The following is a 17,437-nucleotide window of genomic DNA, read 5'->3' on the forward strand; positions in this document are numbered from 1 at the left end:
GAAATAGTCCAAAATGTTTTGATTTGTGTGAAACTGCATCTACGCCCAGTGATGAAGTCAGACCAGCTGCATGAGCCACATGTGGCCACTGGTGGGCAGACAAACTCCAAAACATGATGATCGATGAAATACCTTCAGCGGTGTGTTAGCGCACAGTGGCCTTACAGTTCACAGCACAAACCTCTCATCAGGCAAAGCTCAGCATGTTAATCTTCACATGAGACGGAACAATTAGAGTTAATGCGATGTCAAATAACAAACTATTTCTGTGTCAACACAAGTGGATGTTATGCTGTTTATCTGTTGACTGAGGGAAACATCTGCCATCTGGCATTTAGATGTATCAAATGTAATAAGATTGGAAATTTTTTATATTTGTCATTTAAAATGTGGGCTTATTAGTAAGAGGGTGTTTTTTCATTCAAAATAACACACTTCATTTTCTTATTTTGTGGTGGTGTTACACTGACACACTGTTTTATTGTTTTGTAAATAATAGAACCGGCCTGTGTTTAATGCATGTCAACAACACCACAAACTACCGTACATCCTAAAACACTATCAACATTGTAAAGGTGGGATTTATTGCAGGATTGATGTATTAGACTCCTGACAATTTTATAGATCATGATATATCTGAATAAATGATGTACATTATTTTATAACGTAAAATGTAAGTGTATTATTGTAAAGTGCATCTATGATTCAGATTCTCTTCCAGGTTTAAACACAAGGAGGCGCCGCTGCTCAATCACAGGCTGCGAGCTTTGGCGGCTCAACTTTGGCATGTTTAGTTTGGAGGTTTTGTATTCAGGGGGAAGAACTTCATCACATGATGGGTTCATCTGTCAGGATTACACCCATAAGAGTTCACGCTTTATTGTTTGTATCGTGCTGAACAGCCTGAACCATAAATAATTATTTGTGTGCATAAATGTTTGTTGTGTGTGCTGGGCTGGGGAGGAGGAGGAGGAGGAGGAGGAGGAGGAGGGGTCCGGCGGCAGATGCCTTTGCAGCAGAGGACCAAGGAGGATGTAACGGAGTGTGGGGTGTTGCGGGACAAAATGCGGATGTGATTGGACGGATGGGGACATTTAAACTGCTGGATGTGCAGAATGTAGCGACAGACTGTGTGTGAAAACACCGACAGCACGAACCGCAATGCCGAGAGACATTTCTCAACTAGTTTAAATGAGATGGACCGGACAATTGTGATGGTGCACTCGTGCAGGACCGTGTCACCTCTGAACTACATGTAGACCGGGCTGCTGACACTCTTCTCCCTGATTGACATAACTGTGATTTTCTGTGTAGATCCATCACCCACAACCTTGGTAGCGATGGAAACTGGAGTTTTTCTGCCCTGTCTGGATGAATTCATGCTGAGCCCTCTTGTCACTTGGGTAAGTATTGCAGACGGCTCTGATTTGCTGTCAGACACTGTGGTACCAACCTGTCATCCTGTGTGCTACCTTTGTTATTTAGGTGAGGACATTCGTGCCACATGATGGGGACATGCACTTCGACTTCTCTGCGTTACTGGATGGAGTCTTTTTGAATGATGTAATGACACAAATGTAAGTCACTTCATGCCACATCTCTGTCCTTGCAGCTTATACTTCATTTGTCACATTTCTAATTTAGATTGTGAGCCGTGTCCAGATGGTGATTTAGATGAGTAGCCTGTCTTTTGAAGCTGTTGACTGTCATAGACTTCAACAGCAAATGATGATGATGAAGCACATCGTTCAGATACTAGAAATCATCCTTATTTAGCCTTAATAAGTATTTTTTTTTAAGAATTAGGTATCTTCTCCCCTCGTGCCATCTACAGCAGCTACAGTATCAAGCATCTGCTAACATTCTTATCCAGCCACCAACAGTACTGGCTTTGTCACTCAGCAGCAATAAAGGGTATCTTTGTCGTCTGCAGCGGTCTTCAAATGCAACTTCCTCATTACTTACAGGTTAGGTTTCTCAAAAAATGTAAGAATTTGCATGAAAGTCACAGACACTGAGGGACATCTAGAGATTTGCAAAGACGTGAGGAAATTCATAGATACTGTCAAGACTCTACTTAAGAGATTGTGATTGGGGTGCCTTATGTTCTGAGGGAATTAACCCGCACCTATAACAAACATCAACTGATGGTCATCTGGCAGTTTACAATGTGACACAAACGGCTGTAAGGTGACAGGTGGTGAGACCCCGGTTCTAGTCTCCATGTTGGGAGACACTTCAGACATCGATGGTAGAACTGAAATTGAAGAGTTGCAAAGAAAACTGATGAGTCTACAGTGTGCATTCATCCCACTCATCCCCCACGGCCACAATAACCAGCTCTAAATGCAAAACAATGCTGCGCTGAGGGGAGCGTAAGAGGCGGATAATCTCCTGGATTGGGAGACCCTCTGGGATTAGGGCCTTGTTGCTGGTGTTTAGTGGCACTGGGACACAGATGGGAAGGGAAGGGAGGAGTCACAGGAAACCGACCAACAGCACAGAGATGGAGAAAGGCAGAATAAAACATGGGCAGCAGGGCAGCATCTCTGTCTCTCTTTCATTCATTCTATCTGCCTTTCTATTTCACTCAAACTTCTAGAATACATTTGTGTGTAAATACAAATTTGAGTCCATCTCTTTGCTGGCTACTCTTAATGTCTGCACACAACAGCTTTCCTTTCCTGAGCAACAAGGTGAGGTCTGTCCTATTAAACTGCACAAAGGTTCATGAATGACAGCATTTCAGCTGTAATGTATGACAGCTCAACCCCAGACCACATTAGAGCCAACAGCCCAAGAATCCAGCTAAAGAGTTCCCTTTGGGGGAAAGTCTAATGCCGCCCCATTTGGCTCGAGCAGTGCAGTTTGTTGACTGAAAGGAATGACATCACAGGGGCTAAAGTTAGGAATGAATAGAGAACTCATGCATGTTTTCATGGCGATCCCTGAGCCTAAACCTTTACCAGCTTGCAGCTCCCTCTCACTCCATTCCGCTGTCAAGTAAAATGCCTTTGTGTTGTGTCGCGCCTTCAGAAATCCATCGGCTACACCTCAGGGTGCAAAGAAAGTAGGCAGAGATCCAAGTCAGAGGATCCAGAACCTGAACCTCCTTGTCCAACAAATCAAGTCGTATTATCTGGTGAGTTTTGGATGTTCCTCCCTCTCATCCATATGTCCCTAAACAGACCGCTAAGCTTTCCCTCTCTCTCTACACGACATTATGCTATCTGAACATTGGATTTTCCTCCTCAACTTTGCATCATCCATCACGCACACACTCGCTCACACATGCGCAAACCAGATATGCCTTTGCTTCTCTTAGAATAACTCTTAAGTACAAAGCAGTAAATGTAGATGCAGGGCAGCCCTTGAATCTTTTATCTGCTGTCATGTGAAAATCCCATCCGGATCTGATTTTGGTTATTTTTATGTTGTAAGGTACGTTGGTGACGACAGACATGCTGCTCTGTGAGGCATAATGTTACTTTAAAGCTACATGCTAAGTCAGCAGCATGCTAATACTTTTACAATCACAATGCTAACATGCTAATGTTTAGCAGCTATAATGTTTGTTGTTTACCATCTTAGTTTAAGGTGTTAGCATGCTGACATTTCAAATGAAAGAAAGGCATAACAAAGATACATCTGGTGTGCTTTACATTGGTAGAGAGGAAACAAATTAATATGCAATAAGATGCTGTTTTTGATCTCTTGCAAGGCACCGTATTCCTAACAGGAACTATTAACAAACACTGTTACACTGCTCACACACCAGCACACACACTGTGCACATGTATATATATGCACACATGCATCGATGTAGCCACTTGTAGGCTGATGCAAGGCCGCACCGAACACTGCACCAGGGAAACGGGCTCTGTCATCTACCCATTCAGCGCGCTCCTCCCTTTGTTGGCTGTGTTTCTATACATGTATTAAAGCAGCTGCTATGTGCTGTACATACATACGTCGCTGTCCATTCAAGCACTTTGGCAGGACCGCAAGAAGTGCTGTATTTAGTCCTTGTTTTAGTTTGGCCTGAACTGTATCGTCATCTTCCTTTTTTCCTCCACCCTCCTCTCTCGCTGTTTCTCTGTTTTTCAGGATCATCTGAGACAATTAATCATGATTCCTTTGCCAAACGTGTTGCTGCTTGGCAGGACTCCTTACTGTGGTATGCTCTTTTATTCCTCATCTTGGAGCTGCTAATTCAAGCCTGATGGGTCCGTCTGCTGATAGTCAATAAGCACTGCATTGATCTCCAATCATTCACCTGAAATAAGGACATGTGTAATATAGGTCGAGTATAATCGCTGAAGTCGTCGAACGAAAACTTCTGAGTTTATTTGACAAAATGATACATCCATAATTTGAAAAAACAATTAAAGCAGCCCATCTAATTAGACACGTTAACTACTAGCAATAATGTAATTGTTCAATATTTTTGAAAATGTTGACAATGCAAAACGTGTGATAATCTTTGTTTGTAATTAATGAATCATGAAAATCAAGCAGCCTTGTGATACAGTTTCTGATACAGTTTGAATTCAGTTGCATTCTATGAGTCTGATGAGCAAATTCCCCAGCCAGCAGTTTATTCTACTTAAATCCACGCCAGCAGCACTCAGTGCATCAATCTGATCAGTCATATTTCAGACAATGAGCTTTCTCTCCTCTTTAACAGAGCAAAGTCTGGAGGAAACGAAGAAGCTTTTGCTGCTGCTGTTGGGATGTGCAGTTCAGGTGAAGCTGAGTATCTGATCAGAAATCCTGAAGCAGACAGACTTGCATGAGATGTGGAGATCTAAATCTGTTAACGTTTTTATTTTCAGTGTGAGGAAAAAGAGGAGTACATCGAGAGGATCCAAGCACTTGACTTTGACACGAAAGCTGCCATAGCTGCACATATTCAGCAGGTATATGAGTTCATCTGAGATGCCACAGCTACGTTGTTCAGGAAATCAGTTTGTGTGTAGTTGTACTTGTGTCTCGTACACAAAGAATACTGTAGATACAGCAGGAGTCACAGCCAGCATAGATATCATTGTTAGTTGAAGATATAATGAGAAATACAGTTTATATTAAATTCCTGGAAGTAGTAATGATTTATTCGGCAGTGAAAGACAAACCTGTATTTTGTAGCTGCATACGAAGGATCCTTGTGCCAATACACTGTATAATGTATTCATTCCCATTATATTGTGTTTTTTCCTGCTTGTCTGACTGTCCGTGTCGACCAGGTGACCCACAGTCAGGAGAACGTGCTGGACCTGCAGTGGCTGGAGTCCAGCGATGTGCATCCAGATGAGTTGGAGGTCGTAGCGAGGAACATGGCCACGCACCTCCGACATGTGCTGGACCAGAGGGACGCCCATCTGGAGGTATATTTGATCTTAAGAGATACATATTTACTGCAGGTTTCATGTGAACCTAGGTGTGAATCCAAAAGTGTTGTGTACATGAAGATATTTTGGGGTATATCGTGGCTACAAACTATGCATTATAAGTCATGGAGATTCTATGTAGACAGTGAAACGGGTTCAGTTCTAGATTTTAAGAGGTAAATTGGGTCAAATGCTAATCTGTAAGCTGTCCGTTTCGCAGACGATAGCAGAGCTAATGCAGGAAAAGGAAGGTGTGGCGAGCCTGCTCAATAGCCCCTCCAGCCCGCAGTCTGGCAGCTACTCCCCCAGCATGCAGCAGCAGACAGGTACTCAGCAACACCTGGCAGTGGAGCTGGCTGATTCCAAGGCCAAGATCAGACGACTTAGACAAGAACTGTGAGTACTAAACACTTTATTCACTGAAATAAAAAAGTACAATGCATTTTAACAAGAAAACAAATAGCAAAAAGGAGAAAAGAAAGTCATTGTGGCTAAATGTTTAGCATATAATGTACACAATCAGGAGAATTAAACCATCTTACAGCAAACATGCCCGATCATCAAATAGTCGTTCTGAGATCTAAAAACAATGCAAATGGCATGAGATCAAAAATCCAAAGTGGTAGAAGTTGTCCATTCCCACACAAAGCGATGGTTTAATTTGATGTTGTCTCTTGGTATAGTATGAGTTCCACTTCAGTGTGGATGCTGGTAAAGAGTTAACCTGTCCTCTGCCAGTAGTGTGAATGAGAGGAGAGAGAAAGATATACAGGATAAGAGATGCCTCTGGGAGTTTGGCCCACATTACTGCCTGCTGGGCAGGTTCCATGGCTGTGCACCACCACTGACCCACATTGGCTCAGCATTTCAGCGAACACAGCATGTACACACACACACACACACACACACTAACCCTGATCCAATCGAGATCTCAGCTCCATCATTGCTCTCCATCCCGTTTACTCGGCTGTATTGTCCTCTCTTGTTGGGATGCTCAGATTGACTGCTGCCTCTGAGCAACACACAATATCTCTGAATCATCCCGTATGGCCTGAGACAGTTCTTCCATGTGCATAATGTACATCTGAACCTGCATCGGTTCCTCCACAACATGTGAGAGAGAAAATAAAATGGGGCTGAAGAAGCTTTATGTTCTAACCAGCCCACCTGCTCATCTTTCTGCACTGCCCATCTGACCCCACCAGAGAGGAGAAGAGCGAGCAGATGCTGGACTGCAGACATGAGCTTGAGACCATGGAGGTAGAGCTGAAGAGGATCCAGCAGGAGGTTTGTCGTTGAATGAATGGCAGCTCCTTCTGATGGTGACACACAGTAACCTCCTGATCGCTCTGCAGATCATACAGATTATTGCACATACTTTGCTGCAGAGCGGTGCTTAATGACAGCAAATTTAACCCTCTGAACTCAGAGATACAAGCAAAGCTGTTGATTTGTCTGAATGAGAGATCTCATGTGTGTTCTCTGTTTTAGCCTTGTGGCTGCATGGTTCGTTTCCAACATGTTGATTTTGGCCACTAATTTAGTCTTAGTCCTTAGATTAAAATGCTTATTATTGCTGAATAAGCATGCTTATTGATATTAGTTTTAGTCTCATTTTAGTCATTTTTATCCTTCATATATTTAGTCTAGTTTTGGTCTAATTTTAGTCAACGTCAACTCAAAATGTTTTAGTCCAGTTTTAGTTGCTGAAAAGTCGTTAAAATGTTACTTTCAGTCAAAATGTTTTCTCTCTCTTCATTTTTTTATTTAGTTCCAGCCATGTGTGAAATGCCCCTTTTACATTGAATATTTCAGTCATTCTAGTCTCGCCAAAGCAATAACTTTGTAATTTTAGTCAAACTCATTTCACACAAGATTTTATGGGATGAATAGAAGAGGTTGAATGGAATACAGCTTTGTCGGTACGGACATTTCAAGCAAAAATACTATTCGAAAATGACGTGGAACTATTCGATGATTCTTTGAAGATCGATGCAGCTTTGATTAAAAATAATAGCAACAAACTGACTTTGACTTATGCTGAGAGACACTTGAAGACTTGCAGAACCAGATAAGAAAGAATGATGCACGGCTCCATCATGTTTTGCTATGAACTATGCGTCTATGTCAACCTTCGCCAGAACTCCCAGCTGCTGGTAGACGCCCGCGCAGCCCGCACCTACCGGGACGAGCTGGACGCCCTGAGAGAGAGAGCAATGAAGGCGGACAAGCTGGAGAGTGAAGTGGGACGCTACAGGGAGCAACTGCACAAGATGGAGGTCTACAAGGCCAAAGTGGAGGTTGATGGAGTCTTATAAATGCTTTACCAGTTCATTTTGATTATATATGCATGGATCTCAGGAAATCACAGAATCCTGCAACAATGTGTGTGTACTTCAGGAGCTAAAGGAGGATAACAGGGTGCTACAGGAGACCAAAGAGGTGCTGGAGGATCAGTTGGCAGGCTGGAGGGCACGCTCCGATAAAATGCACCAGCTGGAGAAGTGCGGTCTGCTGCTGAAGGCCAGGGTCCATGACATGGAGCAGGTCAGACATCTGCACACAAGGAGATCAGTAGCAGTAATTTTCAAAATCATCTCAAACTCAATATTAGATTCCGAAGTCCTCTTTTAGATTCAACGATTCAACGGAATCTGCTCTCATGCCTCTCTGATGCTTTGTCTCCCCACGTTAGGAGAGGGCGGCAGATCAGAGGCGCACTGAGGAGCTGCAGGAGGAGAACCTGGCTCTGTGTTTGGCTCAAAGGAGGAGCATGGAGGAGTCCCAGCACCTGGGCTGGGAGTTAGAGCAGCTAACCAAGACCACCGAGAACTCTCAGGGTAAGAGCTGCTGATCCAGTGAGATGACTTCATGGGAGAATTAATGGATTGTATTGATTGGAATAGTAGCAAAGGGTGAATTATGTGAGTGTGTTCATCCATGGATACATGCATGCATAAGCGCTCCATTAGAACTTCTTATGTCAGGAGATGTTTCACCAAACAACGTTAATTGTGATTTTGAGATGAACACTTGCATGTCCCTGATCCTATAGATATGTAGAAGGCTAACTGAACTAAGCTAGACTCATCAAACTGTGCTCACACATATCAAAGGTATCCCTGAGAGTGTCTACCTCCCTGTAAGGAAAGCCGAATGGCACGTGTTCACAACTCGTCTTTCATTCCGTCTGTCTCAAGTCCTCATCTCCTTCAGTTAATCGCCACCATGTGTTTGTGTAAAGGCCAGCAGACTCTGAGCGAAGAGGTGAGTGAGAGGACCTGCAGTCGGATGCTGAAGCTGGAAAAGGAGAAGCAAAGTCTCATAAGGACCGTAGAGGAACTGAGAGCTGCCTTGATTAACAGAAACATGCAGCCCAAACATAGCCACCACCTTGAGGGCGATCACGTCTGCCAGGGGATCTGTAGCACCGACAACTGTACCTCATCAGCAGATGAACCCACAGGGTTGCAAACCACCTGCACCTCAAATGTAGAATACCGCACTAATGTATTCCCACACAGTGCAGTCACTCAGCACATGCTGAATGGGCATTCAAACTGTCATCGGCCATTCCATGCAGAAGGTCTGGAGCAAGTCCAGAGTAAGATCCTCCTCACAGATAATCCAGGTCTTCTTGTTCAAGAGAAAGGACAGCTCGAGGATGCAGACCATGGAGACCATTTCAAAGAACTGATGTCTGATCTGGAGGTCTTAGAAAACAATCACAATAGGATCCATTGTTTTGTTGGATCACGTGATCACTCCCCTGGCTCGAAGGGCAGTAGTCCCTGCCATGAAAGCATCATCACAGGTCTGCCAACACGTTCCTCCTATGCCAGAAAGCACACACAGCGACTGGAGGCCAAGTGCAGGGCCCTGGACACAGTTAACCAGCATCTACAGACGTCCCTTGATAACACTGGTAGGTTCTGTTGATCACAACACAAATCAATGTAAAAGATTCAGTTACGCAAGCATACGACCCAACTCCATCTCTTTAGACAGGAAAGTTCAGCGTCTGGAGGCAGAGGTTCAGGAGGTGGAAGCAGAGAACCAGAGTCTGCAGGCCACTTTAGAGGAACTCCGGATCTCTGCACGGCGCCTGGAGCAGCTGGAAAACGATAAACAAAGGCTGGAGCAAGAAACCACAGCCCTGGAGAGGGAAACGAGGCAGCTAGAGAAAGACAATCGACGACTCCGCCAGCAGGTAGGCAGGCTTGTTTTGTGTCAGTTGCTTACCTTAAGGAAGGACAATGTTTGAAAGACTCATGTTGCTCTTCAATAAAATGGCTCCTGTTCTACCTGTCTCTATTTTAGGCTGAAATCCAGGAAGCCAATTTAGACAGCAGCAACGTCTGCATGGCCAGCATGGAAAGGGAGATGCGTTTTCTCGTGAAGGAGGTGGAGGGGCTAAGAGAGACTGCTGAGAGGGTCAAAGGCCTGGAGAGAGACAGCAGAGAACTGACCAAGCAAGCTGCTATCGACCAGAGGACCCTGGCCACCCTCAGAGAGGTGAGGGGAGCAAGTCTGTGCTGTCTAGTTTACGCTGACCGTATGAATAATCGACCCAGACACGCCCTCACGGTTCACTGATCGTGCAGCAGTGAGCATGTGTTTCACAGATTTTGGTTCAAACTTTGCTTACATTCTTCCAACAACAAGAACTCATTTACAGACTTACAAACAGACTTTCCTAAACAGTGGAATTAAATGAGTTCTTGATGTGTAAAAAATGATGTTCAGCGTCAATAAATGTCTCTTAAAAAAAAAGGTTTTGTGAGATCCACATAATACCGTCCATCTTTAGGAGCTGGTGAGCGAGAAGCTGAAGACGCAGCAGAGAGACAATGAACTGGAGACGCTGGCCCATGAGTTGGAAATGAGGGTCCTGAACCAGGAGAGTGCAGAGCAGGCTGAGCAGGAGGCACCAGACAACAGGTGCTTGGAGTTCCCGTCCAGTAGCCTTTGAAGTGAATATGGTAAGAAATGAGGAGAGTTATAATGCCACGGTTGGTACTGAATTTCTTCTTTCCTCTTTGCAGCAGGTTCAAGATGCTGGAGTCAGAATTAGAGTCGTCTCTGAAGAAATCTCTTCGGATTAAAGAGGACAAGATGGCAGCTTTAGAGGCTCGTCTGCAGGAATCCTCCACCCTCAACCAGCATCTGCGTCAAGAGCTCAAGACTGTTAGTCAAGTCATACAATCTCACTTTTGGAGGCCTGTTAGCGTCACAAAACTCCCTTGAAAAAATGACATCGTATTTTGCTACAGATCCATTTGACCTTTGACCCCACAGGTGAAGCTGAGCTATGAGGCCTTGCAACAGAGGCAGGAGGAGGAGTGGACGGCATCGAGTCCCACCCCTCCCAGAGAGACTGGCAAGGCAATGAGCGAATGGCTGCGTGAAAGCCAGGAGGCCACCAAGGAACTGCTGAAGCTCAAAGACCGCCTCATTGAAGTGGAGAGGCATGTAAGTGGCTGGCCTTTATCAAAGTTTATCTGTACAGTCAACTATTTTTAAAATGGTACTATTGGTTCTTAACACACACTAGCACTTGCTTTTGATGTTCATGTGTGCTAATAGTCGACCAAACAATGTTCTGGAGGTACAAAGGTAACACGACCTCCTGTTTTTCATGTCACATTTTACAATAACCTCCTCTCCTCTTCTCCAGAATGCGACACTTGAGGCAGAGCGCCAGGCAACGCAGGCCCAGCTGAGGCAGCTAGAAAGTCAGTCTGACAGTCAGCAGGCTCAGATCCTCGCCCTGCAGAGGCAGGCTGCCTCACTGCAGGAGAACAATACGGCCCTGCAGACACACAACGCAAACCTGCAGGTGACACGACAACAGACACTATTCTCTGTGGTACACAAAACATGCACACAAGTATATTCCCGCCTCTGCAAGAGCATGCAAGCATGCAGACAATACGCACTGAAATGTTACATTAACTCCTAATCCCTTTCTGTTCCAGGTGGAAAAATCCACTCTGAACTCACAGAGCGCTTCCCTCATGGCCCAGAATGCTCAGCTGCAGCAGCAGCAGTCAGGGACAGAAAGTGAACGGGACAATGCCATACGGGAACGTGAAGAGCTGCGCGGTGTTCAAGAGCAACTATTAAGGGATCACGAGCGGCTGGCAGCTCTGCATGAACGGCAAGCCATGGAGTACGAGGCCCTAATGGGCAAGCATGGCTGTTTGAAAAAAGCCCATCGCACACTGGAGTTGGAGTCTCGCACACTGCAGGACAGGTGGGGGAAAGGCACTAACAACATGCCATGTAGGACGAGAGCCCTGCATCGTCTCGTGTGTGTGCGTGTGTGTATTCGTGCATGTTCACCTGTGTGTATTGGTGGTATATTTAGGTACAATAGCCTGTTGCAGCAGCGGACCAAGCTAGAAGACCTGGAGAAAGCAGTGAAGGAGGAGCAAATGAGGATGGCTTTGGAGAAAGAACAGCACAGGACCACTGCTGCTGAGTGTTGCAGGCTCCGTGATGAGAAGGAGCGGTGAGGAGGCGACAGCATGCACACGCCCACGAGAGCATGTACACACTAATGCACACCCAGACAAATGAATGGATGTGGGCTTACACTAGGAGCTAGATATCACCGTACATCTTTTTTTTGAAGGCTGAACCAGACACACCGTCAGCTTGTTAACGACAATGAGTTGCTGACGGCGGATCACAAACAGCTCAAGAGCCAGCTGAATGAGGCCAAACTGGAGCACACCTGGCTGGAGGCGGACTTTTCCAAACTCAAGAAGGAGTTTCAGCAGCTGGACATCTCCTCCACAAAGCTCACCAACCAGTGTGAGGTATTGACATGCAGCAGGTTGAGCTGCTGTGGTTTTGCCTGTTAAATAATATGAATATACCTCATAATTACCTCTTAACCTCAGCACACTCTGGACTAACATGCTTCAGAGTCAGTGCTTCATAGTGTCAATAAGCTGACTCGATGTACGGTCTTGCAATTGTTTTCTTTCAACAATTGCACAATAGTGTGTTTTGCATACATTCCTATATGCACACATGGCTGCTTGTCTGTGATGTCTAGCTGCTGAGCCAGTTGAAGGGCAACCTGGAGGAAGAGAACCGCCACCTGCTCGGCCAGATCGAGACCCTGATGCTGCAGAACCGAACCCTGCTGGAGCAGACGCTGGAGAGCAAGGATCTGTTTCACGTTGAAGAGCGACAGTATATGTAAGCAAATAGGGACAACACCGTAACAAGATAATGTAGCACTGAAAATGCTCTTATGTGTTGATTTACAGCATGTTACAGTTATTTGTTAATTATCTACCACATTCACGTGTTTGATACTTGCAAAAAGCCCAAAATGTAGCTTATGTACACCGAAATACCACAGTAATCAACAGCTGGCCCGCAATAATAAACTTTTATTAAATGATAAATCTTTCTATCTGCCTCTCTTCCTGTTCAGTGGCAAACTTAATGACTTAAGGAGACAGAAGGAGAAGCTGGAGGAAAAGATAATGGACCAGTACAAGTTCTATGAGCCATCGCCTCCACGCAGGTAAGTTGCCTGCAATATAGTGACATAAGATGATCTGTTTCTTTTCTGTTTTACGGTGAAATGACTGTGACATGCCACATTTTCACATTCAGTCCCTGATACACTTTGATGTGGTAATGGACTGTGTCATTTTCAGCTCACGTACATTACAGTCAGTTATTTAATCAATCAAGAAATGTTCATAGCGTGTAGTCAGTAATACATTGAGCTCCATAGGTCTGTGCATCTCTGTTTAGCCAGACATGTTGTTCCATGTGCTAATTGTTCTGTTTCTGTCTGTTTGGTCTCCACCAACTTCCTGAGGCAAATACATGTTTAGCTGCTAAAGAGCTCGTTGCTAACTCTGCCTGTTGTTTGGTCCTGGGCAGCTAGAGTAGCTTCAAACGCTGCTATGAGAGCAGGGAGAGTGAACCGAAACAGTACAAGCAAAACAATGAGCAGCAAGATGCTAAAATGCTCCGTAAAGCTGAGAGGAATTGCAGATTTGTTGGTGTAAGAATATTGATAACAGCAGCATTAAATATGTATTGTTTAATCTGCATATCAGGCAAACATGTACGTCAATTGCTACTCTTCACCTTTGCGTGATTGGTGATTGATTCCTTCTTGTAAATCTTCCCTTCCAAAGACATGGAAACTGGATCACTCTGAAACTGAAGAAGTTGATTAAATCCAACAGCCGTGAGCATGGACCCGACTGCCCACCGACACCCACACACTCAGGGGTCGCTGAGCAGCACCTCTACTGTCACGAGAACTCCTTCATCAGCTCAGACGGCTCTGGAGGCTCAGCCTCCCCCTCAGCAGGTGATGCCATCTCACCCCAACGTAACAGCAGTGAGTCGGACCTTCTTGAATTCACCAGATCATCTCCCATTGACTTGACAGGAGCAGTCTCATCACAGTTCCACAATCCCCCCCCTTCACTGCTTCAGCCACGATCAAAACTAAGATCATCATCAGAGGCAGGGCCCAAACATCACTCAGGAGTGTCTTCATGTCGAATCAAGTCCACAGCCAGAGGACAGGGCGGCATGGGCCAACCACAGCAGTCACATCTACACATGAAGCTGTATTTGTAGAACAGACGTCTTCCCAACATTTGACAAAACGATCCCCTCCACCTCAGCAAAATATCAGAGAAATGGATTTTAAAGTAAATTAATACTAGTGTAATAAATACTCAATAATGCAGGTATTGCAATGTGTTTAAAAATAAGCATATGTGCATGTGACCAGTCCTCAATATGTCTTCCCCGTGTCTTTCTTGTTAATGTGTTTCTTCACTCCTGCCTTCTGTCGTTCCCCTTCCCTTCCTCCCTCTCCTCCCTTACATCCCTCTCTCTCTGCTCGCATCGCTTCCTTTGTCGACCTCCCACGTGGCTGCACTTTGCTGTTAAATAGACACCAAAGTGTTTCCCCGTATGAGGAACCGGCTGAAGGATCGAGACAAAGTCAAGTCCCTCTTCCGGCGTTCCATGTGTAAGAAAGACTGTGGTACAGTGTCGACCCTCATCTTGACTGCAGCCTTTTATTTAACTGCTAACGTGACCATATTAAGTGTATCAATGCTTTATTCTTTTCTCTATTACATAGCATAACATCGAAGTAACCTTAGAGTGAGTAGGATGCATCATTGTCAGTAAGGATACTTCCCAGTCATATGTTAGTAATGTGCCAACCTCATTTCAAGATATGATAAATCATTTTTAAGCATTTGCAGCATTCATTGTAGCAGTATAGACAATCTGGGGTGATTTATCAGAGGTCAAAGAAATGGTGCATTGCAGGAGGACACTGGTGCTGCAGGAGCTCTGCCCCACCAGGAGCCAGCTGTACTGCAGGGATTAACAGCTAACACCATATTTATCCATGACCAGTTCACCCGTCTGTCCCTCTCCCTCATCCACTTCCCACTTCTTCCACTCCTTGGTCCAACAATGCAGCCCTGAGCAGCTTGGCGTACCCCTCAGCCCTGCTCAAGGAGGAGCAGTGGGCAGAGAGCTCAGCGCGGCTGGAAGGCTCAGAGGCTGATGTTGAGGAGGACGGGAAGAACGCATTGTCCTCATCCCTTACCACATCCATCTTATCCATCCTCCACCTCCATCTTACCACTCTACCATCTGGCCACGTCACCATCACTGCCACTGATCCAGATGTTTCTGAGCTCTGGGTGACAGGTAGAGGCATTCACGAGCCACTGTTTTGTTTGACGTCATCGTCATTAGTTCGATGCTGGAATAAAGTGGAGAGGAGAGTAGAGCAAAGATAGCACAACATTTCTCATTTTAGGAGTTGAAAATAAAAGTGCTAAAAAGTGTCATTCGCTTATAACTCTTCGATGATTTCTCCTGTTATGCCCCACAGACAAGGATTCAAATGACAGCGCTGTGCCATCTGGAGTTGAGGACGACGAGCTGCAAAATCACGGTAAAGCCCTGTGGATACACGTTGAGAGGATTCATCAAGCATACAGATGTATGACCAGCTCAGGAATTAGAGCAAATCCATCAAATCGCAATCGTGACCTTGTTTCATATTAATCTCTGACTACAGAGGCCAACAACTGTCATAGAAAGACTTGACTCTGCTGCCCCCTGTTGGTCATTACGAATATGCTGAGCCAGCTGACACATTTTCACGATAGAAGTGAACATTTCTGTGTATGTTGTAGCTCTTTAAAAAAAGCGTCATCATCTTTTTTCCAGGGCTGAATGGCGTCCAGAGTGGAGCTCAAAGTGAGAGCAGCTGTGAGTTCAGCCTGAGCCTGGAAAATGAGCCGTGGTCAAATGGCAGCAGCCCTGTCCAGCAGCCCCCGTCCCGCCGCTCCTCCTCCTTCCAGCCCCCCAGGGATACCTCCACCCCACAACACACACAGAAGCAGCACAAGGAGAAAGCTTCTACCATGCCCATCACCAACAGCCAGACTTCAGTCGTCCAGTCTCTACCAAAGCAGAAAAACCCTGTGCTCTCTCAGGACTTCTGGCTCACCAGGGGCACAAAGAGCATCCGAAGGGGGTCGAGAGGGAAAGTGACGCGTCGCTCGTCAGATTCAGCGGGCACAGCCAAAGTTAACCCAGTGCTCAATGGGATGAATTCAAAATCGTGCTCGAGCAAAACGGAAACAACCCGGGCCTTAGCTTGTTCACCGATCACAGTGATGTGTGTTCAGGGCAAATCTTCTTCAATGTCTGGCTGCCTCAACTGCTTCTCCACGCCTCTGGGGAAAGAGGGGCGACAGAAAGGGTCCAAGTCGCCCACACATCTCCCCCGAGCCAGCAGCGTCATTTCCACCGCAGAGGGATCATCCCGGCGCTCCAGTGTAAACAGTGACTGCAGGGCCACGGTCACGACTGACTCGCTCTCCGTTCAGGTTTCAGACAAGAGCAGTAATCCGGAGGAAGCACCGAGTCAAGCTGAACCTGAGACCAATAACAGCGAGCCCGAGCCCACGCCTCCCGTCAAACCTCCCAGAGACCCGACAGTTGTCGTTCCCACCGACGGCCCCAAACCTCCCGTGCAGGAGTCACTTTTTGGCTCCTCTTTCACGTTCAACTCTGTTTTCTCAAACACCATTTTCAGTGATTCTGTGGTCACGACCATGACCAGTCCGGACGCTCTTGAAAACAACAAGTCCTTCCTCTGTCTGAATTCATCCCGAGTGCAAAATGGTCCACTTGAGAGCCAGAAGTTCACTCCCAACACGCCACAAGCACTGCTCTGCGTGGATAATGAGCAGAGTCAGAATGCAGAACATGCACCTGGGCTGGAGGAGAAGGACACGCCGCTCACAAGTGCATGAAAGCAGCTGTCACATCATTGAATATTGTGTAATTTAATAAAGTCAGTGTCTGCGAGGCCACTTTTCGTCACGTCAGCAGAAGTGTTGAGAAAATTATTTCTCTTAAGGTGTAATAGTTTACACCTGCTACTGCTTCGCAATTAGTAGGGATGAAATAGCTTTAATTAGCAACTAGTTTATATGCAGCTTAATTAAACACTAGCTTATTTGCAGTTCTAATAACCAGTAGCTTATAGCAGCTTAAATAGTCTTAGCTTTAATAGTGACTCAGGCAGTACTCATATGAGACAGTAGGGCGAGAGAGCAGCAGTGGAAGATTACTGGCAGATCACTGGCTTAACTGCGTCACAAGAGCAGGGCCAGCAGCTTAGAGTAGGCCCAGCAGCCTCGGGCTGTATTAAACCAGTCACCCCCCCGCAGTCGACAACATTTCACACACACTGACGGAAGAAGATGCCTTCTGGGAGGGGCCAAGGTGAATGGACATTCACGGCCTCCAAGCGTAATACACGTACAAACGTTTGCATCTTTGACTTTGGCCAATGTGTACGGAGGGGCGGACCCCCTATATTAAGGGTCACGCTGATGTGTTCAAGCGTGTCTTATGGTGGACCTCTGAGAGGGAAATCATTAGAGCCCATGCATGTTTAATTGTGTTGGCTGAATAACTCTGTTGATAAATAAATCTATTGCTTTGATATT

At 45.6% G+C, this 17,437-nt stretch overlaps 1 protein-coding gene across 1 annotated transcript; it reads left to right on the forward strand.

The window, feature by feature from the left end:
- Positions 1 to 1,340: 1,340 nt before the first annotated feature.
- On the forward strand, positions 1,341 to 16,735 carry LOC306784341 (girdin-like; the record flags this gene model as incomplete). Its single annotated transcript, XM_079278268.1, has 28 exons — positions 1,341 to 1,403; positions 1,486 to 1,577; positions 3,037 to 3,142; positions 4,108 to 4,177; positions 4,688 to 4,746; positions 4,836 to 4,919; positions 5,244 to 5,384; positions 5,608 to 5,783; positions 6,593 to 6,674; positions 7,529 to 7,687; positions 7,788 to 7,934; positions 8,083 to 8,227; positions 8,632 to 9,312; positions 9,392 to 9,597; positions 9,708 to 9,902; positions 10,198 to 10,328; positions 10,433 to 10,574; positions 10,686 to 10,859; positions 11,065 to 11,226; positions 11,366 to 11,643; positions 11,758 to 11,901; positions 12,025 to 12,211; positions 12,454 to 12,599; positions 12,841 to 12,933; positions 13,562 to 13,770; positions 14,338 to 14,415; positions 15,301 to 15,363; positions 15,642 to 16,735. The coding sequence occupies 28 exons, from the start codon at positions 1,341 to 1,343 to the stop codon at positions 16,733 to 16,735; spliced, it is 5,307 nt and encodes a 1,768-aa protein (XP_079134394.1).
- Positions 16,736 to 17,437: the final 702 nt, after the last annotated feature.

This window comes from Melanostigma gelatinosum (assembly GCF_949748355.1).
Source record: "Melanostigma gelatinosum genome assembly, chromosome: 11".
NCBI lineage: Eukaryota > Metazoa > Chordata > Actinopteri > Perciformes > Zoarcidae > Melanostigma > Melanostigma gelatinosum.